The 27,174-nt window shown below is 35.8% G+C and overlaps 1 protein-coding gene across 2 annotated transcripts in view; it reads left to right on the forward strand.

Annotated features, from left to right (window-relative positions):
* LOC122811943 (leupaxin-like) overlaps nt 1–27,174 on the forward strand; it is a 467,997-nt gene that overhangs the window by 73,202 nt on the left and 367,621 nt on the right. For both annotated transcript variants that reach the window (XM_044084132.1, XM_044084131.1), the window contains one exon: nt 22,115–22,305. In XM_044084132.1, the coding sequence (XP_043940067.1) occupies nt 22,115–22,305 (191 nt within the window). The remainder of the gene's footprint in view (nt 1–22,114; nt 22,306–27,174) is intronic.

Consider the following 27,174-nt stretch of genomic DNA (forward strand, 5'->3'; position numbering starts at 1 on the left):
ACATGGACATTCTTCTTTTCTTGAATCAAAGGCAACTTTTCTTTTAGTTACCAAAAGTTGCAATGGTGTTTAATAACTACTTTTGTCAGCAATTCAGATTATGAATCAAAAAAGATAATTTGTGAATGCCTAATCAGAGGTTGTTTGAAACTTAGATTGGCTCTAGGTTATAATCCACATCCTGCCATTTCTACTTGCAGTAACCTACTCACTGCTACCATCCCACGTCTTACAAAGCACAGCTATATTATCCTGAGGGGATTTAACATCCAGTGGTCTTCCTACACTATTAAAGTACTTCACGAACAGTAGAGGATCCTTCTGGTCTAGATGTTTTTTTAAACACCTTCATTAGATCATCACTTCAGACATACTCAAACATACATTAACAGAAAACAAAACAAACCATTTTAACATTTTTTCCATTTAAATACAATGTACATCACTTATATTTTTGTCTCTATTGTCACCAGTCCAACATTACAAAAAATTGCTGAATTTCTGCTTTGCTTAAACGTTGCTCCTCTTCCTCCTCAACATTATTATGCATGTACTGTTCCCACAATTTCCATTTACTTCTGTATAATTTGATCCTTCTCTTTTCTAAAGATATCTCTTCCAGTTCTTTTATCTATCTTATAATGCTCAGTACCTCAAACACACTTGGTGTAGACTTTGATTTCCATTATCTAGTAATTGGTTTGTTGGCAGCCAGAATTAAACTTAATAAGGCCTTAATATGTGCAGACAGTTCAGATCCCATATCCCAGGTCAAATGAATCATATCCGTAGTTACAGCCATTTTTTCACACAGTATTTCTGACAGAGTATTCTGTGGGGAATTTTTACAATCTACCAAGTTATTACACTCCCAAAAGTTACCCTTTTCGTCCTTATCACACCTTCAACATTTGCTGTATACCTGAGGAAAAATTCTTTGCTTAGGGTATAAAATACCTATGCAAACACTTCCAAGCAAAGATCCTAAACTTTATGGACTTTGCTGAATACCTGAGAACCATACATATGTTCTTCCATCATTTTCTTGTTAATTGCTTTTCCATTCTCTCTTCCCAATATTTTCTAACCTTATCTGACTGATTATTATAGTTATCATGCAGTACTTTATATACCCTACTACTTATTCATTTTTAAAAAAAAGATTCTGTTCTAGATTCAACTAAAAAGTCTACAGGAGCATATCTTTCACTTAAGATTCCCCTATCCCTTTCTCTTTGCTTGTACTGTGATATCAATCCCTGGTTGGGAAGGTAGTCTCTAGCCTGCAGTCCAAAAGTCTTCTTGACCTCATCCCTCTGTGTTACCTGTCTCTTTCTCTATTTCTTTGCTCCCAATACCTAGGATCCTTTGCCTGTTTTCTCTAGTACATTTCAGCCCCCTCTTGCCCATTTTCTGTACCGATACTTGCAGTCATCCAAATTGGCAAAATCTTCTTTCTCCATTCTTGTGTTGGTTTAGTTCTTAGAATAATTTCTGAAAAGAATATAATATTCTGTATAGTTATTATTCTCCTGAAGGATCTGCATCCAAAATCCCACTCTGTCTTTATTTCTTGAACACCTCCCCTGCTTCATCATCATCCCTTTCCATTTTGAATTATAACCTCCAACTTGTATTATGCAAATGAGCCTTAACTGTGTAGCTATAAAATATACCTTCCAATCAGGAAATCCTAAACCACCTTGTTCTATTCCAAAAAGATTTGAAACTGTCTCAAAATGTTCCACAACACTGAAATGACCTTTTCTGGATTTATCATGTACAAAATAATATCATCTGCAAATAAAGCAAACATTTCTTGATTAACATACCAACTATATCCTTGTATTTCTGAGTCCTTTATTTTCTTTGCCAATGGATTTAAATATAAAGCAGATAATAAAGGGGAAAGAAGACACCACCTGCCTGGTTCCTCGGTTCAAGCACAACATATTAGAAAGGAACCCTCATGCTTTAATTCTTGTGTCTGATCCTTCCTTTGTCCTCCTAATTAACCTTATTATTGTATTAGAGAATGCAAATGCTTCCATTACCCTGCTCATAGACTGTCAAGTTACTCTATCAAATACTTTCCCTGCATCAAAACCCAATAACAGTTTTATTTTCTTACATTTTGCTTCTCTCTGGACAATCATTGTTCTATTAATGTTGTCAAATGTTTGCCTCCCCTCCACAAAATCACATCTGCAATATTGCAAATCAAATTCTATTTCCTGCCTGTAAGTAATATTCCCTGCTGAAAGCTGATTATTTCTCCCAAAAGTTTCTTAAGCTCCATAAAAGCTGTTTTTGTTGGAATATAAATAAATACATGCCAGTGTAATCCTCCTCCATTGCCAATAGAGCCTTACTGCCACAAATATACCATTATTGTCTTTTTATTCCTTTTATATCACTATTGAAGTCCCTCTAGTAATTAGTAAAATTATCCTGTTTTCTTTTGTCCCTCATATTCTGCTGAATATCCATCCTGAAATATTTTCTTTGCCAAATTCACATACTCACTTCTTTCCAACTGTGTCTCCTTCAGCATTGCTATTTGCACTCTGCATTAGTTAATATAGTTCAATACTATTTCCATTCTATACTTGTAGGACCATTTACATTCCAAGATAATATGGATAGTGTAGCCATTATGATAACATGTTATTGTTCTCAACAATTTTACATAATTTTTTGAATGGGTATTTCTAACAGTCATGTTAGATGAACACAATAATATTTGACAGGCTAATCTTTTATGCAGTTGTTTCTTCTCATCCCCATTTGAACCCATGTCACATCTTCAAGACTTTTTATTTTAATAAAAACTCTCTAACAAAAAATGAAATACATTTTCAAAATACCCAATTGCCTAATAACTTAGAACAAAAATACAAAACTATATAAATTTTCAAAAAAATGAAGTTTAAACCTCAATTTTGGAACAACTGCCTCAAATCAACAGCTACACCTACAGACATTAGCTATCCTAAATTTCAGGTTATCCATGCTAAAGGTAGAACCTGTATTCCCACTTATACTTATTGGTGTCTGTTCTTTTCATATTTCTATTCCCTCCCAGATATGAAAAAAACCCGGCTTGTATTCTTTCAGAAAATATGAACCTTTAGGCCTAAAAAAGGTGCACTGGTGATCTTTAAATACAACTAAATTGTACACTGTTCTATTAAATGCCTAAAAGTATTAAGGCTGCTACAGAGATTGCTGTCTCTTATTCACTTCCCATAATTTCAGACTTTGTGACTGAACTGCTTGTCATTGTACCTTTAAATTTTGCATTTTCATCAGCAAAGAGAGCTCAGAACTTTCAAGATTAATTGCTTGAATCAGCAGACAGCTTGTCTCCAAGTAAATGCAGTCAGCAATGGATATTTGTAAATTTCACTCAGAACAGAATGCCTTCAGCTGCAGACTTCCTAACTCACACTGAACATTTGATAATAGAAATAACCTAATATATTTGTAAATATAAGATGCTTTCAGCATTTTGTATTATTTTTCAAGCCTACTTACATACAAAAACACATTTATAGCTTAAGGCAAGGGCAGTAATCTAAACATTCATCCTTGTAAAAATAAGAGAAAATATCTTAATTATACATATAATATAATCAGTGCACTTTTACACCTTACCCCAGTAGCCAAAGATCACAGCATATTGACATCAAACTTGATTTTGTCTAGCCTTTCTTGTCATGTTATACTAAAAGACTATATTTTTACAACTAAAAAAGTACTTGTTCACGTTAATATATTTAACACATACTACAGTCACTGAAGAGACTTCCCATATTTAAAACACCCTGACTACAAACTACACAAGACTACTTTACTATGTATAACATGCAGTTTATATCATGAAATGTTTTATACAAATACTAATAAGAACAAAAATTGTTTTACTTACAGTTACTTGTTTCCTTTTGGTGTTCTAAAAATTAATGACATAGTGGGTTATATGCCATACAGGTCACCCACAAGTTTAACAAAGTCAACAAAACTCAGCCACTTTTTCCTGCAAAGTGATATTTCACAAATGTGATTGATACTTTATAGTTTCCCATTTATTCACTAATTTCAGCATTGCAAATCTTCTTCCTGTGCATCTCTATCTCCCAACACTCAAAGCTGGTTCAAGTCTGAGGTACTCCTGATTCTTTTAGCCAACTCCTGTGCTTTTTATCTGTCTCTCAAGCATTTTCCTTTGGAATATTGGAAAATGATTCACTGGCAAAGTCTTTCTATGAGCTTTATTGTCAGAAGAGTGAGCATCAGAGTCTGCTTCTGTTTGCTAGCGCACTTTTTGTTGGATAAACTTTTTTATTTCCTCCTTAGCCTGTTTTATATAAAAATATATTTCATTTTCCAGGAAAAAAATATTCTGAAGACAGCTGGATAGAGCAGCTTGAATCTTCTACCTGCCTCTCAACATTCCGTGATTGCTGAGATAAATTTACTTTTCTTCTGCCTGGTGTACAGCAAATAATCATTTCCACAGACATGCTGCTGCTGGGAATACTTTTCCCTTCTGTCTCATTTTTGCCAGGATCAAAGCTTTCTCCTAGTATGGCTGCATCTTTAATAATACAGGTCTTGGCTGCCTTCTCATGGGCAGATTTGGAGCATACACTTCATGTTCCCTTTCAATTAACACATTAATGCATTTCAGGCCCCACTCCCCAGCTGAAAGTGGCAACTACACTAAAGCTCTGTACAATCACTTGTATAAGTGTATAGGCTTGGGTCTTCCAGAGAGAATCAAAGCCACAGCCTCAGGTAAAAACAAGCCACCCTGGTGGACATCCAGCATCAACAAACTTTACAACAAATGCAAAAAGCTGCTTTCGAGGCCTCAACAATGGAAAAGTACCCTCCTCAACCTCAAGAGGCAAGTAAGACAACATATCAAATCCTTTAAGTATAACTTTGAGAAAAACATAGCAATCACAGCCAAGCCTAACCATAAGGCCTTTTACAGCTACATACACAGTCTATAGGGTAGGACCCAAGCATGTGCCGAACTAGTGACTAACGGTATCACATGCACTGATCCCGTGGAGATAGCAAACCTGCTGGCAGACAGATATGGTGAAAATTGCACTCTCTTATCCCTTTCACATTTATCACAAACCTTGCCCCCAACTTCCCCCCACCCTACATATCCAAAGAGCAAGTCATTAAAGCCTTGTGTAAGGCAAAAAAACACAGCCTGTATGGGACCAGATGATATCCCAGGCTGTCTTCTAAACAAACTAAAACATGAACTAGCATCACCATTAAGTGCCCTATTCAATCACAGCCTAACTACAGGATATTGCAACGATACCCAAAAAACTGCAACAACCAGATCCAAACCAAATTCTGGAATGAACAGATGAAAACGCACAAATAGTAATATTAAAATATTTATTCTTTCTGTAATAACAGATTCTAGTGCCTCGGTGTTATCACCTTCATGGAATATCAATTAATTACACTTATATATCCATAAAAATAACACCAATCAATTAAACAATTAAATAATTAAATACGTTTAATATTTAAAGTAAATACTTCCAATTTAACTCATTATTTAGTCCCTAACTACAGGATATGTTCCTATGGAATGGAGAACAGCAACAGTTATTCCCCTCCGCAAAGGTGGCTTAGCAACAGACCCGAAGAATTATAGACCCATAAATCTGACCAGCCTCATCTGTAATGTCATGGAATGTATCATCATGGACCTCATAAATAAAGACATAGACAACCTCCAAACCCTGAATCTGACCCAATTTAGCTTCATCAAGGGCAGATCCTGCCTGTTAAACCTGGTGGATTTCTTCAAAAATGTGACTAGGGCCATTAATGAGTCAGATCTGTGCACACAACATACCTTAACTTGGCCAAGGCCTTTGACACAATCCCACACACAAGCATTGCCAATAAACTTAACAAACTGAATGTAACACCCTTTGTTGTAAGATGGGTTTGCCGACGGGCTCACAAACCGGTCACGCACTATCAAAGTGGGTGACTCCACATCAACCAGAAGACCTGTCATCAGCAGGGTACAACAAGGGTCAGTGCTGGGCCCCCCCTACTCTTTGGTATATACTTCTCAGAAGTTCAGACCAAAACTAAGGGGCTGTGGTTGACCAAGTTTGAGAATGGCTGCAAACTGGGTGCAATTATCGAATCCCCAAATGATGTCAATATACTTCAGGGGAATCTTACACAGACTGACAACTGATGTCTTAGTCACGGTCTCAAACTAAATGCAAAGAAATGCATAATCACTCCCTTTGGTAAAAACACTGTCAAATTACCAACATTATCCTATGTACCTATGAAGTGTTAAGGCATCTGGGATCAGAATTAGACTGTTAACTTAATTTTGACCTCCATGTGTCTACTGTAGTAAGGAAGGCCTTCTATGTAGCACACTTGATTAGCAAAGGCATCACCTCTATAGCAAAGGAGGTTATAAACCCTCTATACTTGTCACTAATCAAGCCCATAATTGAGTATAATTCTCCTTTTGGGATGTACCACACAAAGCACATGCAGTAATTGGAGAGACCTAAATATGGTCTGTGACTTGAATAGGACATACTGGAGGGACAAATTTGTCTCCCAGCAACTGCCATGTCTTTGGAATAGGCTGCCAATTCATGTGAAGCAGAGCACCTCTCTGACACTGTTCAAATGGAACCTGGATGAGTGGATGGGGTACAGTCAATTCATACTGGAGATATTGCCCACAACCCCTCTGGACATGGGCAATCATTGCTAAATACAATCCTGGGTATTGACTAGAGTATCTATGGTACTAAATTGGGCTGAAATGGCTAGGCTTGAAATGACCTCTGGGTCGATAGCTAGTATCCTCCTATAATCCTATGATCCTAATCCTGTTGTCCAGACCTTACCTTACCCATACATATATGAGCTTCCTTCTTTTAACATCTGCAACAATTGACTATGCAAACTATTGATGTATTTCCCCAACCATTCACTCTGTCGATGAAGCACAGATTTCTCAGAGTTAATATATATGGGGCTAGTGACATTACTCTAAACTGCTTAAGGGCGACATGAAAATGGTCTAAAGCAGGCAAAATTGACATAATCAATATTACACAATTGAGAGGTATATGCCCATTCGTCATGGTAATGCCTCAGAATTCGCATATTTAATTTGCAGGGGATATGGGGAGCACAGGGGACTGTTCCCTTCAAAAACATTGTTTTTTGATGAGTTTAGCTACTGTCAGCCTTTATGGTTCAGGCATTTTTATCGACCATGTTCATGTTAACATTAAGCAGTTTAGACTAGTGTCACTTGACCCATATGTATATATAGGTTCATAGGTATTTACTGGGCTGTGAGGATCTTTAGCAGCCTAGCCACATAGCCATGCATTCCCACTGAGTTTCTATCCTTATATTTTAGTACCAAAGCCCTATATCAATCACATATGAATAAATGCCACCTATTTACTCATGGCTACAGTTGTTAGTTTAGAGCATTAGGTATAAATATTAAGCATTATAGGATCTTAATAAAGGGATAAAGGAGCACAGAATCTTCAGTATGGCTCTTCCTAAATATAGGTTCATCCCACACTTTTATTCAGTTGTGTGCTATCTGTATTAACATTGTAAAGTCATCTTGTTCAGGTGATTGTTGAGGGGATTAGTTGCCAGTATTATAATTTTAGTAAATTAATTATGCAAGGTCTGAATTGTTCTCTTTGCTTCAGTTCAAAGCATTTTATGTAATGTGGTCAGTAATGTAATATGGTACTGTGTTACTGATATACATTTTTACTGTTGTAAATACTGAAACTTGCAAAATAAATTATATATGGATAATTTGTTGGAAAATTGTATATTTGGCTCAGGCAGTAGAAAAATGAGACCGTTTAGGTCAGTCTGTTAGCCAACTTAACAAAATTAAACTAACTAAATAAATACAGAAAAATAAATATGAATGACATGGTATGATTAGTTTGTAATGGCCTTTATTGTGTTTGTGTTCACTTTTATTATTGTACATCTCATTTACATTTACTTTGTTGATTACTGTGATTAAACTGTGGCTAAAAAAGAATCTGTCTTGGCCAATCCACCTACCTGCTCAAAATAAAATAAAATAAAATAATTTTGGTGGCTCTGTGGGGTAAAGGGGTGGTACCCCAAAGGTGACCCAGTTGACCAAAGTTTGATTAGTGGTCCTAGCACTGCAGCATCTAGGCAGGAAGGGGGAAATGTGAAGGGGTGTGGACTGGTTACTAATACTGGGGAGTGGAGAGGGTTGTGAACACTTGGGGACTTTCAAAGCAGTGCAATTTCCCCAGTGAAGAATGTAAAGACCACCACTAGGTGCTTCAGGGATGGAAAAGGGCAACTTGGAGGGAATAACCCTTGTAGAAGTGAGGGATGTCTTCTGTGGCTAGACCATTGCACGTCCCCTCCCTGGTGCTTTGTCAGGTGTGTGCAGAGAAATAGGGCTTAAACAAAAAACACTAAAAAACACCTCTGATGACTATCTAAATGATGGCCTGTCCTATCTGACCATCACCTCTGTGATAGAGAAACAATGGACCAATTGGATAGGTGGCTGCTGATGACTGACAGAGAGCAGGGACAAAAACAACAAAAATAAATAAAGTGAATCAATAAGCTTCCCTATAAACAAGTTTCTTTCACTTTTTAATTGACTGTTTCCTTGTTTTCATTTTGAAACTCTTTTATTTTGTTCTACCCATCTCATAGCCCTTACCTTTCTTCAAATTAATTGTTTTCTTGTTTTTCGCTGACATTTCTTTTTGGTCTTCCATTAAACAATTTTACCATCCCATTCAGTGTCTTTAACTACAGGCCTCACATGAGAAATTCTGCTACTAGTATTATCTTCTAGGGATAACTGTTCTAGCTAAAGATGAAAAGGTAGTATTATCACTCTCATGTGACTTAATTTATGGTGCAACACCATGGAAGATGCTTGCTTTTTTCTCTGCCTCCATAAAAAAGTGAAATAATCCACAAAAGTCTTGACACTTTGTTCCCTTACATTTTGATTATGCCTTCCTGTTTATATGATCCAGTTCTTTGAAGTGAGCAGATAAAAGTGTGTGTGTGTGTGTGTGTGTGTGTGTGTGTGCGCGCAATTTCCTTTATGTCCGTAGGCTAGTTAGTGTTTTCACAGGGTGGTATGAATGCATGCATGTGTGCATTCATGAACATTTGCAAAGTGGTGTGCATGTAAGAGCTTTAAATCTATTACTACAATAATACAATACATGTAGTATGTGCTGAGTAAATATAGTTGTAGGTGTACGCATAGTTACACATCTACATGTTAAATATTTTCATTCATTGTTGGCACAAAAATGCATCTTTAGCTAAACCAGAATTGAGAGCTTGGGAATTAGTACAGGAATTGAGACTGAGTTTCCTTTTTTCCAAATTTTGGTGTTAACAGAAAGCTAAATCAGCATTTCCTCTTGTTGCTAAGTGAACAGTCATGTAATGCTGCACTCTTTCCTCTCTGGTTTAAAGTTTGCTGTTAAAGATAGCCTTCTGTATGGTGCATGTGCCCATATAAAAATACACCTTATAATACATTGTTACTGTCAGACTAAATGGCTTTTCTCAGTACCAAATATTTGCATGCTTGTATGTGTTCCATGAAACTGATATAATCAAATAATCAAATAAACTGTCTTCAAGCATCTATGACCAGAAAGCAACAGTTCTCCAGTTCTTCAAAGCAAAGCTCTCATGATGATCAAACAAAAAGTGAACATCATATTTCTGTAGGGGCAAGACATCTGCACCATTCATATGGGGAGATACACCTCCCACATAACTATTTATTTATTTTATTTATTTATTAGCATTTGTTTACCAGGAAAGTCCACTGGGCCAAAAGAGCCCATTTTCAGTGGAGGCCTGGGAAGAAAATCTCCAAAAAATAGTTACTATAATAGTACATAAAATTCTAATAGTTAGAAGATACAAACACTATTATACAAAAACATAAAAGTATTATACAAAAACAGTTCAGAGATGCATACAAGTAAGTAAACATATTTTTGTACATTTCAAGGTAATATTGTGATAAAAGCAGTCTTGTAGAAATATTTATAAGGTGCACTAAGAGTATCAGCCAGCACAACAGTCATAATTGGCCTTAGGCATAGGCCAACTAGGCGGCCACCTAGGGCACTGCTCTTGTAGGGGTACTTTTCCAGTATTTATTTGGTGTAGATAAACCAGGATGGGGGCACCAGGTGGTGTGGTAGGGCACTGTGGAGCACTTTAGCCTAGTGCACCAGTTGACCTAAGGCCGGTCCTGACAACAGTGCAAGGCAGTACTTGTTAGTGAGGCATGGGTAGATGGTAAGGCATAGATAGATCATGAGATGTACATAGGTAACTTATGTGATCTAATGAGTGATAAAAGAAGATTGAACAGGAGATGTCAATTAAGGTGAGTATTATTTAGGGTGTGGGGAAATCAGGTTACGGATGGATGAGGCTTTTGGCATCTGCATAGCCAAAGGGTAGAGAAGTGTTGCCGCAGAGATTTTTTCAAGGAGGAAATATTGCTGGAGGTTCTGATAGCAGTTGGGAGAGAATTCCATAGCTTGGCAACAGTGAAGGAATAAAGCATGTCACCAGCTGGGAGTTTGGGCTTGTCTACTTGTGGAGAAGTTGATTTTCAGAGCTGAGTGTCCAGTTTGGTTGATAGTGGGTTAAATTTAAAGAAAGGCTGGGCAGTGTGAGGTTCTGTAAATTATTTTGTGTGCTGTGATTACTTGTAGGTAGGTTAGGTGATGTGGAAATTTGAGCCAGTTAAGTGATTGTAGGGATGCAGTGATGGGAAGAGTATTTTGTGTTGGTTACAAACTTGGCAATGTTGTAGTAGGACTCAGGGATGGTTTTTAGGGAGGACTGGATATTGATAAGGAGGGGAGCACTCTACAAGAGAGAGGGTAGGAGAAATGTTAAGGCCAGAGTTTGTTTAGTAGTGCAGTTAGGACAATATTTATGTCGATAGAAGGTGCATAGTTTTTGGTGTGTATTTTGATATCATTGTGAATATGGAGGTCAAATGTCAGTTTTTCATCTAAAATTATGCCTAATAATTTAGTGTGGGAGACAATCTCTGTAGTGGTTTTGTTTTTGAAAATGAATGGTGAAATCTGACTTGTTAACAGAGAGGTTTTTCTTGGGAGTAAATAGTAACAGTTTGGTTTTGTTGGGGTTTAGGGCTAGCTGATTATTGGCCATCGACATTTCAATAGCAGTAAAAGCATTTTGGGTTATTTTCAGAAGTTCTGTTGTTGATTTAGCAGAACAAATAACAGTTGAATTGTCTGCATATTGTACAACAGATCCATTTTTAAGAGTGGAGTGAAAGTCATTTATAAAAACATTGAAAAGAAGGGGTCCTAAGATGGAGCCCTGAGGAACACCTATAGGAGACTCAAGAAATGGGAAGGAGTTGAGCCATTTAGTTGATTGTTGTCTGCTTTTTAGATAGTTAGCAAACCAGTTTAGAGTTGGGGGGATACCTAGACTGGAGAGTTTACTGAGGAGTAGAGGGTGTGAGACCATATTGAAAGTGTTTGAGAGGTCAAGAAAGAGTAAGGATACAATTTTGCCAGAGGTTCTAGCTTGATTAACTGTGTCCATAAAGGAAATAAGAGCGGTAGTTGTGCTGTGACCAGGTCTAAAGCCACGGTGAGTTGGGGAAAGGAGTTGGTTTAGGAGTAGATAGTTTACAAAGTGATAATGGATACATTTTTCCAGGATTTTAGAGAGGGAGGAGAGAATAGCAATCGGTCAGAAATTAGAGGTTCTGCATTATTACCACCTTTGTGGAGAGGAAGAATATATGCTTTTTTCAAGATAGTGGGAACATAGGACTCTATTGAGAAGTATGCCCCAGCAATGGATTTAGCTGACATTTAGAGGTACTCCGGGGGTAAGTTGTCAGGGGCACTGGACCCAGGTTTCACTTTTATGAGAAGTTTATTTATCATAGTGATAGGTATGGGGGAGAAAGAAAAGGTGGGTGGGGAGGGCGTTGCGGTATCCTGTAGAGGAGGAGTTAGTGGATGACAGTATTAGAGTTAATTAATATAATTGATTTCTAGATCAGCCTATTAATAATACTGTGTGTTATAATACGTTTAGAGTGAAAGGCTTTACCTTCTTTGGATTTGACAAATTGCTTCTTTCCTCACACCTTATAGCTTCATAGGTGTTTACTAGGCTAATGACCACAAGGGCCTTTTTAAGCCTAGAAAACCCTTCACTGCCAAATATCCAAATAAAACAAAGCTAAGTAATCACCAAGAACGTAGTATTTAATGAAGCTTTCGGGCACACATCCCTTCATCAGCATACATAATCACATCTAAATGTTCTTTATATAGAGGGTCATTTAAAAAGCACATGATCAGAACCAGCCTATAAAAATATATCTAAACAATTACATCATTACATAAATTAAAAGAATATAATCAACCATTTATATTTGGAATTTTTTTATAAAACTTTAAAAATAACAGAATTTACTAAACATGAATATCATCTAAAAAACAGTATAATATTATATATATATATACATATATTTGGCATATATTTATCTTATTTTATTTTATTTCTGACTGCTTTCTGACTAAAACAGGCTTTATACTGACTGCACTGTAAAGACCTGGATTTAAATCTGCCTGTAATCTAATTATCCAGTCTAATTCTTTTAACTCTATAGCATTATTTATATCCCCACCTCTTATACCTTGCTCAACTATATCTACCACTCTGAATTTAAAATTATGAGTCTCGAATTCCATGGTATGTTTATATAGGGCATTTGTTTGTACTTTCCTATTTATTTCAGATCTATGTTCTATAATACGGTCCTTAAGCCGTCTAGTAGTTTTCCCTATATAAAATGCATAGCAATGCGTACAGGTAGCGAGGTAGACTAATCTACTCGTATTACATGTTGCTACTATATGAAAGTTATATTCCTTATTTGTAACAGGGTGTTTAAATATTTGATCAGATTCAAATATATCTTTACAGCAAGTACAGTTTTGGCATTTATAAGTGCCTAGCCTACCTTGTTCTGGCTTGCGTGTTTCCTTAAAATCTTTATAACATAATATATTTTTTATAGATTGATGGTTTCTATACGCAAAACTAGGTTTAGGGCCTACCAGATTTTCTATTTCTGGCATAGTCATCAATATTGGCCAGTTTCTTTCAATAATCTTAGTAGTTTGATATGTATACCCATTGTATGTCATAACATATCTACTTTTTTGTTGTTGCCCTATCCTTTGTGTTGTATATGAGTCCTCAATTTGTAGTAAAGGGACATTAAATACTGGTTTAAACATATTATGTCTACCTAAATTCACTTCTTCCATAATACTATTTACAATAGTCTCAGTGTAACCATTAGTTACAAATTCATCCTTCATTTTAGCTATTTCAGCTTCATATTGTTTATTATCAGTTGTTAATTTACTCACCCTAATCATTTGTGATTTAACAATTCCCTTAAATATATGAGGGGGGTGCATACTTGCTTTTTTCAAATATCTTACTGTATGTACTTCTTTCTTATGGATCATTGTTTCCAATTTTTCATTTCTTTTATACAATTTAACATCCAGAAACACTATACTCTGCCTAGAATAATCCATTTTAAACTTTAAGAAGTTAGTTGTGTTATTTAAGTAAGATAAATATAGCAATAAATTCTCTTCAGTGCCTTCCCATACAAAAAAGCAATCATCCACAAATCTGACGTAACTTTTTACATATACATTATTTGCATTATTATTACTTAATACATATTTTCTCTCCCAGTAATATAACACAAGTTTGCAAATGTATTTGCCACTGAGGTTCCCATGGCTACTCCTGTTAGTTGTTTGTAAGGAATGCCATCAAAAATAAATACATTCTTAGTCAAAACTAGGTCTAACAGTAAACATAATTTTTCTACTTCACATGGTTGTTTAGTGGAGTCCATTAATAATAATCTCCTTATGGCTTCAACACCGTAGTCAATGGGAATGACTGTAAATAGTGATTCCACATCAAGTGTCACCAAAATATATTCATTTGTTGCCATGCCATACCATGTATTTAATTTACTCAAAAAATCAATAATGTCCTTTATAATACTGTTACACCTAGGTAGTAATTTTGCCAATTCTTTTTGTAAATATTTAGAGATGGGTTCAGTTACCCACCCTCTACCTGAGACAATGGGTCTCAGTGGAGGGTCTTGTAATGATTTGTGGATTTTCGGGATTCCATAGATCTGTGGAATTTTGGGGCATGGAACAGAAAAATAATTAAATAAATCTAATGTGATTTCATTATTTAACTGCATGTCATATATGACCATATTTACTTGCATTATTTGGTTCTTTACTTCCATAAAGGTTATTTGTTTAAATGTGTTGACATCAGCAAGAAAGTTTTTAAATTTTGTATTGTAAAAACTTCTGTCCATAAGCACAGTAGCCCCACCCTTATCTGCTTGCTTTATAATTAAATCTTTATCATTCCTTAATTCCAAAAGAGCTTGATATTCCCCATATGTTAAATTATATTTTCTTATTTTATCACATTTATTTGTATATAGGGACCTTAATTCAATTTCAACTATATTAGTAAAAGCCAATAACACTGGTGATAACTGAGGAGTAAAAGTACTAGACTTTTTATAAAACATTTCAATAGGATTCGTATTTGTAGATAATAGCTTTAACATTATACTTCTAGTGAATAATCTAAGGTCAATAATTGCATTAGCTATACTGTCCATAGCAAAGGGTATGAATTTCAATCCTTTGCTCAACAGTTTGTAATGATCTTCAGATAAACGACATTGTGTTAAGTTTAAAGTACCTTCATTGATGGTAAAAACAGCTACATTTATCTGCGGGGTAATTTGTTGGCTTGCCGTGGGCTGTCGTTCTTTCTTTTCTCCCCTTGCACTGCTTGCTGCTGTGATACTGCTACATTTAGGTTCTTCTCCTGTTGTACTTTCCGAATTGTTACCTTTTCCGGTTGTTTTAACCGAAACGGTAAAAAAGCAGAAATCTCCGTCTGTTTCTTATTTTTGAAATCAACTTTTTGTTTTATTGGAGTACAAGTGCTCGATGTGTTGGCTGTATTCAAGCTGTTACCTCCTGTAACTAACTCCATTAGGACTCCATCGCCTCTCGGTCCTCCTTCATCGCAGCGTTGTGACGTCATTGGAATTACATCGTGTGCATTAACTTGCTGGCTAGTTGGTGTTACCGGTGTTGCTTGCGGTGAGCTAAAATCATCCAGCTGATCAAGCAACCTTGTTGTTATGTTTTTATTCTTATTTTGTAAATAGTTTTTATTATTACTAACAGATTTTAAATGTCTATACTCTGGTTTGGGCCAAGAGAAGATATGCCCATTTTTGAAGTCCTGAACATCACGTTGCAGTTTACGTTTTTTCTTCAGCTCGAGTCTACTATCCATAACATGCACATTTTCAATAAAAGTTTGATAGTGTTCATTTGTTGTATCTCCATTGATACACTCCAATACTTGTTTTTCTAAAGCTTCTATTTCAATAAGCAACGAATGTTCTATATCTACAAAAAACTCATTCATGAGTTTCATGTAATTTGCGCTTAATTCTAGATTAAGCTGTTGCCACTTTATCAGCAGTTCCTCATAGACATTACCATAGGAGGGCATCTTTAGTATACGAAGCCCTCGAGGTGCGATACCCAGTTCTAAATATGCTGAAAAACTAAATCTCTGCCATTGTAGTTGCTTATAGCTACTCACTTTTTTCTCCAGTGTTGTTAGTAGTTTATTCAGTTCTTTAGTATCATTACCTATGGGTGCGTCTTGAGGTTTGTTGATATCTGCTGCCTGCAACAATGGATTATTTGCTCTCATTAACAGTCTTTTTATAGATGAAGACATCTCAAAGCAGTTTGTTTTCAGTGTCAATTCAAGTAAGAAAGAAAAGCTGGTTCGACTCCCTCCTAGTACGTTCAGCGCAATACCAGTGGTATAAAGTCAGAAATCCAGAAAACCCTTCACTGCCAAATATCCAAATAAAACAAAGCTAAGTAATCACCAAGAACGTAGTATTTAATGAAGCTTTCGGGCACACATCCCTTCATCAGCATACATAATCACATCTAAATGTTCTTTATATAGAGGGTCATTTAAAAAGCACATGATCAGAACCAGCCTATAAAAATATATCTAAACAATTACATCATTACATAAATTAAAAGAATATAATCAACCATTTATATTTGGAATTTTTTTATAAAACTTTAAAAATAACAGAATTTACTAAACATGAATATCATCTAAAAAACAGTATAATATTATATATATACATATATTTGGCATATATTTATCTTATTTTATTTTATTTCTGACTGCTTTCTGACTAAAACAGGCTTTATACTGACTGCACTGTTAAGACCTGGATTTAAATCTGCCTGTAATCTAATTATCCAGTCTAATTCTTTCCTTTTTAATTCCTAATTCCTTTTTAAGCCTAGCCATGCAGCCAAATTCTCTGACAAGTTTTGGCACCCTTGATACATGTAAGCAGGAGCTTGGGAGATGGAACCTTTGCAAGGAGGTGCCTGGGGGATGAGCCATTTACAGGTTGCCTGTGTCTGTTAGAACACAGGTGCCAAGCCAGGGATGAATTTCCTGTTCCCCATCCAATTGTCCAAGTTACACTTGAATTGGGTTAGGGAGGAACCCTACTTCACATGAATGGGGAGCCTGTTCCAGAGTTGGGGCAGTCTCTGGGATACATACCTGTCTCTCTAGCAGGTCCCATTTATATCACAGGCAATAGTATAGTCTTTAGAATGGGTAATTCTGTTGCTGCTTGTTTTGTGGATATGCAGGATGTCCATTAGAGTGGGGTCTGACAATGCCCTGTACACCAGGTATAGCTCTCCGGTCAACAGCCTGTAGGAGACAGAATACAGGGAAAGGACCTTGAGGTGGTCTGCATAGGACATTCTAGACATTTTACTTGCACCCTGTATTCTTTTGGTGAGGAACCTCTGTGGACTTTCCAGTTGCTGGATATGCCTGGTTAGGTACTAGACCGGTTAGGGTGTAGACCCGAAAGCTTTATCAATTAAACTTTTTATGGTGTGGTATCGTTGTAGGTACATACCAAAGGGGACATTGTACTCAATGATGAGAAGGTCTGATGAGTGCAGAATACAGTGGAACAATGACTTCCTTGGACCTAGATGCCATACCTTTGTTTATAATTTGTACAACATAGAATGATTTCCTCACTACTGTAGATGATGGTCAAAGGCTAGATTACTGTCTATGTGTGTCCCTAAGTCCCTGACTACTGGGTCTACTCTAATGGGTGTGTTGTCAATATGATAGTTACCAGGGTTGGACGACTTCCCAAAGGGTACCATTATGCACTTCTTGGCATTTAGTTTTAGTCCAAGGGTCTGACACAAGTTTTTTGTCTGTGTCAGCCCTTCCTGGACAGCATTTGTGTCAGTGTGGGATTCAGTAACGGCTCCTAATTTGCAATCATCTCCAAATTTAGTCAGCCAGAGACCATTGGCATTGGCTTTATAGAAGTAAATGCCAAAAAGGAGTGGTCCAAGGACTGATCCCAGAGGGACTCCACTTGTGACTGGTCTCTTTGTAGACATGGACTCCTAATTCTAACTTTCTGGGTCCAGTCTGTGAGCTAGTTGGCTATCCACTGGGTGACATATGGGTTTGTATCTAACCTCTTGAGTTTGCCAACAATGCCCAAGTGAGGTATTGTGTCAAATGCCTTGGCCAGGTCAAGGTAAGCAGTGTGAACCATTTTGCCCTCATCCATTGCTTTGGTGACCGTCACAAAGAAGTCCACCAGGTTGAGTAGGCATGACCTGCCCTTGATGAAATCAAACTGGGTTGGGTCCAGTGTCTGGAGGTTTTGTATGTCATTATTGATCATTTCCATGCTAATTCTTTCCATGGCTTTGCATATAAAACTAGTGAGACTTATGGATCTGTAGTTTCCAGGGTCTGTAGATGGCCCACCTTTGTGCAGAGGGATGACTGTTGCTGTTCTCCATTCTTCGAACTCTGTACCTTGTATCTCTGAGGTAAAGACCTTAACCATTGTGTCAACCCCCCAAACAACTAATTAACAAATTTGGCAAACTGCTTTTTGAACACGTTATTTTGCTTAACTGATTTATTATCTTTGATCATACAATGACAAAGATCCCTGTATTAATAGCCTGAGTGAAACATAATTAAATATTTCAGTTTAAAAGTGTTTTTATATGGTTAATATTGGGTACAGAAGAGTATTCTTCTCAGAAATGTATCTTTAAGAAATAATTGCACGTAATTATATAGCAAAAGCAGGAAATTGAACTGGGACATTTGAATTAGTTGAAAGTTAGGAGCGATTCTTCCAGTGGGTGGTATATGCAAATGAAGAAAGGGAACCAATAAGCAGTATTAGAATCATTTAGCAGAGAAAAGACTGATACTAAGGTGACACACAGGATGTTAACGGACAGGTGGAAGCCAACCCCAGAAGATGAGATATTGTGGCAGAAGTATAATGCAGCAAAATGAGATCCATGCAGAGAAATATTGGGAAGCAAAGCTATTAAGTGATGGGAGGGTGTGAGAGAGCACTGAATATTTGTTGGGAAAGTGAAACAGAGCAGAAGATGGTGACTCATACTTAGTAGAAAATGATGGCAAGGCATAAGAGATACAGTTCAGAAGAATTATTAATTTAGGGTAATGTAAGCTTTATGGTGTGGAAATTTACAGGATAGAAGATTATTGGTCAAACACAAAGAAAGGAATGAGAAGACGGAAAAAGTGCTTGGGTGAATGTGTGCTGCATTCCAAAAATAACTGGCAGATAGATGGCAACAGCTGAAAAATTACAGGTATTATTTTTGAAGGTGCGGTTGTTTTTTCAATCTTTTGAAGATGTCAGCACCTTAATAATGTGAACGCCATTGCCTGGCTACCTTAATCTTGAGTTAATGTTAGCAGTTGATGTGTTTCAGCAATTTTTCTTTTCTCCAGCAAGGCGTAGGACAGCATCTACATGGACCTACATGGACCTAAATAACTATTAGATTATTTCTGCCATGCAACCATAGCTGGAAATGTGCCATACCTAGCAATGACAAACTTGTAATAAAAATGTTGGCTTGCAAGTCTCAATAATCTAGCAGAAAAAAACACATTGAGATTCAAGATTTGGAATAAACAGCCCTGAAATTAGCAGGGTCGTGATTTAAACTCACAACTCAAAATGCAAAAGAATCTATGTACCATTACTTTGTGACACCTATATATAGACTCACGGCCTCTAAGACCAGTAAGAAAAAAAGGTAGAACACTGAGGCAGCAGAGTTCAAACTCCAGCTTCCAAGCATGGCCAGCCTTAGGCATAGGCCAACTAGGCGGCCGCCTAGTGCGCCACTCTAGCAAGGGTGCTTTTGCAGTATTTATTTGGGGTTGGTGGACCAGGATGGGAGCACCAGGTGGTGTGGTGGGGGCGCCGTGGAGCCTTTTTGCCTAGGGTACCAGTTGACCTAAGGCCACTCCTGCTTCCAAGTGTAACGGAACCATTGCAAAAGAATAGTAGGGAACTGGGATACAAAATGACTAGCTTCTGACAGCAGTGAGTCAACTTCCTAGCACAACAGGTAAGCAGGGTTGAGTCTCACAAGTTCAATCACTACAGCACCACATTTTAATCTTCAGTGACAAGCTATAGTCAAAGTAACCTATTTGAACAGCGAGAACACCAGATTTCAATCTGTACTGGTTAAGAGCAGTGAAAAATAAAACACAAGAAGAAAGTGACATGAATTTTATTTATTGTTTGAAAAGTTTTTGACTGGGGAAATAGACTTATCTGAAATAAGCACATTTCAGTCACAACCTGGAAGTACAACTGAGTAAAAGTCAGAAGAAGTTGTGATACATTATATAAAATAAACAATGGCTTAACTCATTACATCCAAGTGACGCCTCGAGGTGCATCTGCAGTTACCTCCTACTGACGCTTCTAGACATCAAATATGGCTTGTTTATATTTGCATTAATAATTCCAAAACCATGCTGCATACAAGGTATTAGAAGATTTTATCTTGAAGCACACATGATAGCAAACAGAATTATACTTATGCTTGACTTCTGACAATGAGTATTTGTTAGAACTGTTTTTTAAAGGCTCAAACCACACCCTCATGGAATTAAAAATACAACTCAAAAGATCTGTACTGGAGGGAATTAGTTAAGACAGATAGGAGTTAAATGACAGAGGTAATGGGACAGTCAAACATTTCTTAAACATAAATGCAGTAAAACAAATCTATGGTTTGGAAATAATATAACAGTATTGCAGTACAATTTATACATATGTTTATGTTATAAGAAAGTGATATATTATAAAGACTTCATATGCTATAAGAAGGAAAAAGTTGTAGATGTATAACAAAGTACAGAATAGACTAGTATTTTGAGGGGGGGGGGGTAACAGGAGACTTGCTTTTCAAGGAATTTTAAAAGCTTTTGTCTGAATGGGTTTTTATTTTGTACATATGTAGCCTCCAGGTTCCAGGTTACACAACATGCATGTAGATCACTTTATTAATGTGGATAGGTTGCTTGAGATGTTTTCTATAGCAAGTTTGCTCTCTAAATTAGCTTGTTCTTAGGCTCCTCTACTCATATTTCTTAACTGCCAAATTTCTACTTTTTGAATTTTGCTTCTAGTTTTTTTTTTTCATGTAATGTAAGTTGGCTCTTTTCTTAGTACTTGAACACTCTGACCATGCTATTGTTACACCTTTTAGGAAATTGGAAGATGGAAAAAACAGACCTTGTGTTTTTCTTGCTAGGTTTCCTTTCTACAGGCTAGGCCTTCCCTATTGTCATGTGGGGGGTCAGTTCAGCTGAGTTCTTCTCATTCCTGAGCATTAAGCCGTTACCGTTTCAGGTTTGATTGTTTCTTCTTTGAATGATATGGCAGGCATTGTCTTTCAGAGCATACCTCTCAACCTCAGCTCAAGAATCCATGACAAAGCCAAAAACTAATGGGGGAGGGGGGGGGGGGGGCAAAGTCCCAAAATCAGGGATGCATTTCAAATTTTAACAACTGTTCTTACATACTAAGATGGTTGCTAAATTGACAGATTTTGCATTAGCTGCATTTTCTGAAGAATAAGGAGTCTGAAACACATTATTAAGTGACTGCAATGACTGCAATCCTGAAAGAGGTGCCAGAAAACACATACAAAAATATGAGGCAAAATCAAGGGTATTCTGTGAAATCAGAGACAGTTGAGAGCTATGCTTCTGAGACTTGTCAGTGGTCACACATTGACATCATTTGTGCACTGCTGACTATTGTAAACACTTGTATGCTGTGAAACTAAATTGCTTTTTTGTCTAGCATTTGATTCATTAATGCTCCTTGCTGGATGTAGCTCCCCAAATGTTAATTGTCTTTCTTTACAAAAATTGTCCTTCTGACATCCAATTTTGCTTTCAAACTAGCATCAGTAGCAACACAAAGCAAAATCAATGGACAAGGCTGGCAACCTAATCTGATATTTATTTATTTATTAAGTAAATATGGCCCAGAACATATTTATTTATTTATTTTAATTTGTTTGCTGGGTTATACAAAAGAGAAAGACCTAACCTGGAGAAAAATAAAACTGTTCATTTTCAGATGCAGCTTAGAACTTTGTCCAACTAAACCATTTATATTGAAGACGAACCCTATGCCAGTGGTGGTGGTGGAGGGTCAGCTCAAACCTAAAGGCTATAGCATATTCACAACATGTTGCCTTAATCATTATGGTTCACTAATAGATAACGTTAGATATTTTTTATTACCAGATCACATTGTTGAATTTAAAACTAGCTCATATGGTACTTTTGAAGTCCATGGTTGTGACTGAATGCATTTGAACCCTGCTTTCAGTATTTCTTCTACAGCAAGATTTTTTTTTTTCAGATGAATTACTAGCTCAGTTGGAGAGTGCTGCAAAGAATGCTTATGAAGATGAACTAAATGAGCCAGAACTTGATCCATATTATGATGCTACTGGAAAGTCTCATGGAAAGATGCAGCCTGTTGACACAACGGCCAGAGCTGAGTCAAACAGTCAAGTGCAGCAGTCTTTTGTTCCAGACCAGCCTCTTAAGGTAAGTGTACATTTTAAATTAGGATGCAAAAGAATTTTAGAATAATATGATGCATGGTACAGCAAAGTACTTTTGTGTACTTAAAGAGAATATATAAGCAATGCCTAATCCAATAACACTGTATGTTTGCTGTCCAAAAACTGGTACTATAAAATAGTTGTCTTTTTAGAATTTCAAAATGATGAGCACATGTATTTTTAACTTTATCAAATATAAACAGCTGGTTGTGAAGCTGAGCAGATTTATTTGACAAACTGAACTCAGCTGCAAGAATATGAATATCTATCTATCTATCTATCTAGATATCATTATATAATGAATAGTTGACATGTTAAATTATCAACAGACAATACATTGAAAAAACATCAACTATCCATTATATGAACAGCACAAAACATCAACATTTAGTATATCTAAAAAGGAAACAAAGCACACAAACTCCCAGCCCCATCATTTATCTTTGTCAACCATTGGGAAGTCACCCAAACAAGCTTTTAACCAAATGTCCTGTTCAGTACATTTATTATATATTGATGTATTCCATTTAACTGAAACAAATACAAGACTGATGTTTGTAATGTCAATGTCAAAATGTCAAAAAAAGAACTGCACATGCTCTGAGATTTACCCAGGAGCAGTCAACCCACCCCTACCTCACATATCCCCACTAATTACGCACATTAACTTCAAGATTGCGCAATACATGGGGAAAGGGAATCTTCACCTACCCAGGTATTGCAGATCTTGTGCACGTCTAACATTTGTTTTGGTTGATCAAATGGTGCTGATCAAATGAATGTTGATCTTGTGACTGTTCAATCAAACAAATGTAAGTACATACAAAAACTGAAACACCCAAAGTGTTAACCACAAATATTTGACAATGCACATGTTGACATTACACCACACAGGCACAATTAAAATCTTGTCACATGCAAAGTGAAAGTAAAAAAACAGACAAAATACCCCCCACACCCCCTGCCAATTATATATACTAACTCCAGTGTCACACTGTCCCTGAGGAAGGGCTACATTCTCCAACACCAGAGACAGTCGTTCTTGCAAATCTGTTGATTATCTGCATTGTTGACCAAAGTGTGTAGACATTTGAGAGTTTCAACTAAAGTCACATCACCTACAGATATATATATAGCTATTTATATATGTCAAGTGTGTGTGTGCGCACACGCGCATTTGTCTGTGTAAGTGTCTAGCTATCTATGTATCTATCTACCTCTTTCTCAAGCTAAAATCCCCAAAATACCTTAATGTAAAGGTTTATTAAGTTGCGTTTTTGCATGCATTGTGCTGTCCTTCTCTAATTCTCATATTAATAAAATCAGTTCTGGGGTCATTGTTCTTTGGGGAACTCCTTGCAGTGATCCCTTTTGCTAAAATGGTCATTCAACATCTTGCCAAAATTTAAAAGTTGCACACTACCAATATATATTTTTTTGGGACGTATCACTTTGAGGTGTGTTATGAAAAAGCTAATAGTTTTGTATCTTTGTATTTCTAAAAAAATGTATTAAAAGTTTTTAATAGCACTTTGAATGACATATCAGTGGTATAAAATTGATTTAGGAGAGGAAACTGAAAGTGAAATTTCTATCATGAATATTGAAAGCTTAATACCATTTTAAAGGATAACATGAAAGATAAATAACAAACACAAAGACCTGTACAATATTTAAATGCATGTAAGTATGACAACAAGGTTAGAAAAAGATGACTATTTTCACAACACATAGAAGTTCTAGTAGTACCTTTAATGGGTCTAGATGATGTGACATTTGTGTTCTAAAAGTATAACTGAACAGTAACTATTTTGTGGAAGTATAGCCAGAGAATTAAAAGAAGACATTTAATGTTAGAAGCTCATATGAGCTTAGAGAATAATAATTTGACTGAAACCACTGTATCAAAAAAATAATATGCATTGAAGAATTTTTATTCACTATTTTTTTAACTATTCCCCCAAATCAGATATAATGGACCTTGTCCTGTTCTTGAACATTTATGCTAAGGAGTTTATGTAAGAATAAACCTATTTTAGTAGATGACTTTGGTTTTCTAAAAGATAATGGAAAATACAAAATAAGATAATGGGTAATGACCATTTTTCTCATTTTCATGATTAAATATAATCTCAGTTTCAACTTCAGCATTAAACGGTTATCTCAAAAACTAAGAACAAAATAAATTATTAATGCACCAAATATAAACACAACACAAATCAGTCCAATACATTAAAAGCTAGAAAAATGTAAAATTACAAATAGAAGCTTCAGATGCTAAAATCTCTAAAACTTGCAAACACTATTAATATATGACTTCTTGTGAGGTGACAATATTTTGGTTGTTTCAGCAAACATTGAAAATAAAATATGCAAACTCTTGTGATGATAGCTTTGACTGGAAACAAACATTCTCTGTATTTTTGTATATCAACATATAATCTAAAAATAGGATCTAAGATAAACATACTGATTAAAATGAGAGCTTGGAACATAGGTGATTATAAAGAAGTGATATAAGAATTAATTTCATTGGATTGGAATAGTTCTTTAATGTGGTTCATACAGAACAAGACTGGGAAAGACAAAAATAAATGACTTACAAGATACAAAGTTCGCCAATATAAGCTTCTATTATTAGAAATAAACCAGGCAGAATGGGAACAGTTCTTAAAATAAAGCAAATGTTATAAAATGAATATTTAGTAAGAAATTGAGAAAGCACATAATGCAGTATAATATGCTATGCAGGGAATATGTCAGGTTTGCTAAAACATGTATGAACAGGTCTGCTCATCCTTTAATTTTGAATGCATTGAAAAAACTCAAAACTCTAACATTTTAGTCAGTAGATGGACACTCCTCTCAAATGTACTCTCTAAAGCCACAGAAATCTGATGAAGTTCTAGAAATTTGTCAGAAAATATAACAAAACTAAGCAGTTATCAAAAGAGGCCAGTTCCTTGTTTATAAATGGTGTGCTCATTCCCAGTCCAGAATATGCATTTACAGTCTTTGTAGGCATCTTCACAACAAATGTCCAAAAACGTCAAACTGCCAATGTAAAGCATGTAGATTTTAGTGTGGTTTTACATCAAATTAGGACACAAACAAGACACAGTCCTTACCTACTTGTAAAATAAAGTAAAAAAAATAAATAAAATAAAGGAAGAGAAACCCAGGAATAAGAAGTAAAAAATGAGCCAGTAGCATACAGAAATGAAATAAAAATTTGCTTTGATGTCCCAAGCTACTATATATTACTGCTAATTACTATTATAAACAGTTTATTTATTTTCATATAACCATTCATTACATTTTCTTTTAAATATCCTCATATTCTATACTAGTCACTATAATGTGTAGGATATTGCAATTACATTGCATTAATAACCTATCTATATGCTTAAAACATAAACATTGTTGCTTTAACTGACATAGTCTAATAACACTTAATAGCTACAACAATCATTTACTTTGACACGTTATTAAATACAGAGCCTAAACAAGTAATCTGAAGCTAAACTACCAGGCTTTCTACCTTTTTTATAAGTCTGAGTGCCTGCTAATTTTCAAATTTCACATTCCCAGGTTAATAGTTACAACAAAAAGTCTATTCTGACAACACAATTAAAATGCAAATAGAGATAGCCTGTCTGTCAGTAAAAAAATCCTGGCAAGTGGCAATGGTGTATACAATACAGTCTTTGTAAAATGATATTAAAACATAGGATTAATATTGTGAAACAGGAAGAAAAGCAATAAGTGAATGTTTGTCACTACATGCTCTGTTCACCTTTTCCAATTAGGAACTTATTTCTACAAGTGAAAAATATTTCTAAACCTATTTTGTGACATTTGATGAACTTTATTAAAGAAAACAGCATGTAAAACAATAACTCCCTGTTGTCTTTTCCAGTGCATCTGTATGGTTCTACACGATATATTAAGCCTCAAATGCTAAGTAAATAAGTATTACATATTAAGAGACATATACCTGTACACTAAGTTTTATGTCTATAAATAAAATATGTTAAACAAGGAAGAAGACCTAGGTCAAAGGTTACCAAATCATATGTGATAAATATAGAGTTGTCTTGACAGCATGAAGAGCATACTTTAAAAAAATCCATTGAACAGACTAATTAAAGGAATAATATTTATTTGTAAGGCCTGTCTTTTATATCCTCCCAGAAAATTAATAAAAATGTCACAACAAAGTCCAGAAAAATATAGTCTTGTGTGAAGTTCCTATGTCCCATGTCCATATTACTAGATAGGCAAAAAGTATACTTTATTTAGATAAAAAATGAGTCCATTGTATTCATGTTCTTCTTTTTGTTAACAAAGCAGACTCCAGTCCATTTCTTCTTGAGTATTGCTGGTCTTTTCTAGATTTAAGAAAAGAAAGGACTTCTTATGAAGAGTGGGGATTACTTGTTTCTTCTGATGGAAAGATTCTTGATATTGCTGGAAATAAAATGTGGCACTTAATACCAAATTTTAGAGAATTTATCATTAGTAAACACATTTTTTTGTCACCATTACTTTCTGTGAATAGTCGTTATTAAATCTGATGATGGAACTACAAATTTTCAGTGGAGGATATGACCAAGCAGTTCTGAAAACAAGTTATTTATCTAGATGTGAGATGAATTTAACAATTACAGACCAAGAAAGGACTCATTCCTTAGGGGGAGGTGTTGTGAGAGATCTATGTGCTCTCTCTGTCTACCATATGATAAGCCCTGCTGAAGGTTTAACAGTTTTGGAATCCAACTGGATTCTCCCAGACACACCAATCTGTGGTTTGAAAATAATATAACTGTATAGCAGTACTGTTCTCTTCTGG

The sequence above is a fragment of the Protopterus annectens genome, chromosome 9.part0, assembly GCF_019279795.1.
Source record: "Protopterus annectens isolate FY-2018-M chromosome 9.part0, PAN1.0, whole genome shotgun sequence".
Taxonomy (NCBI): Eukaryota; Metazoa; Chordata; order Ceratodontiformes; family Protopteridae; genus Protopterus; species Protopterus annectens.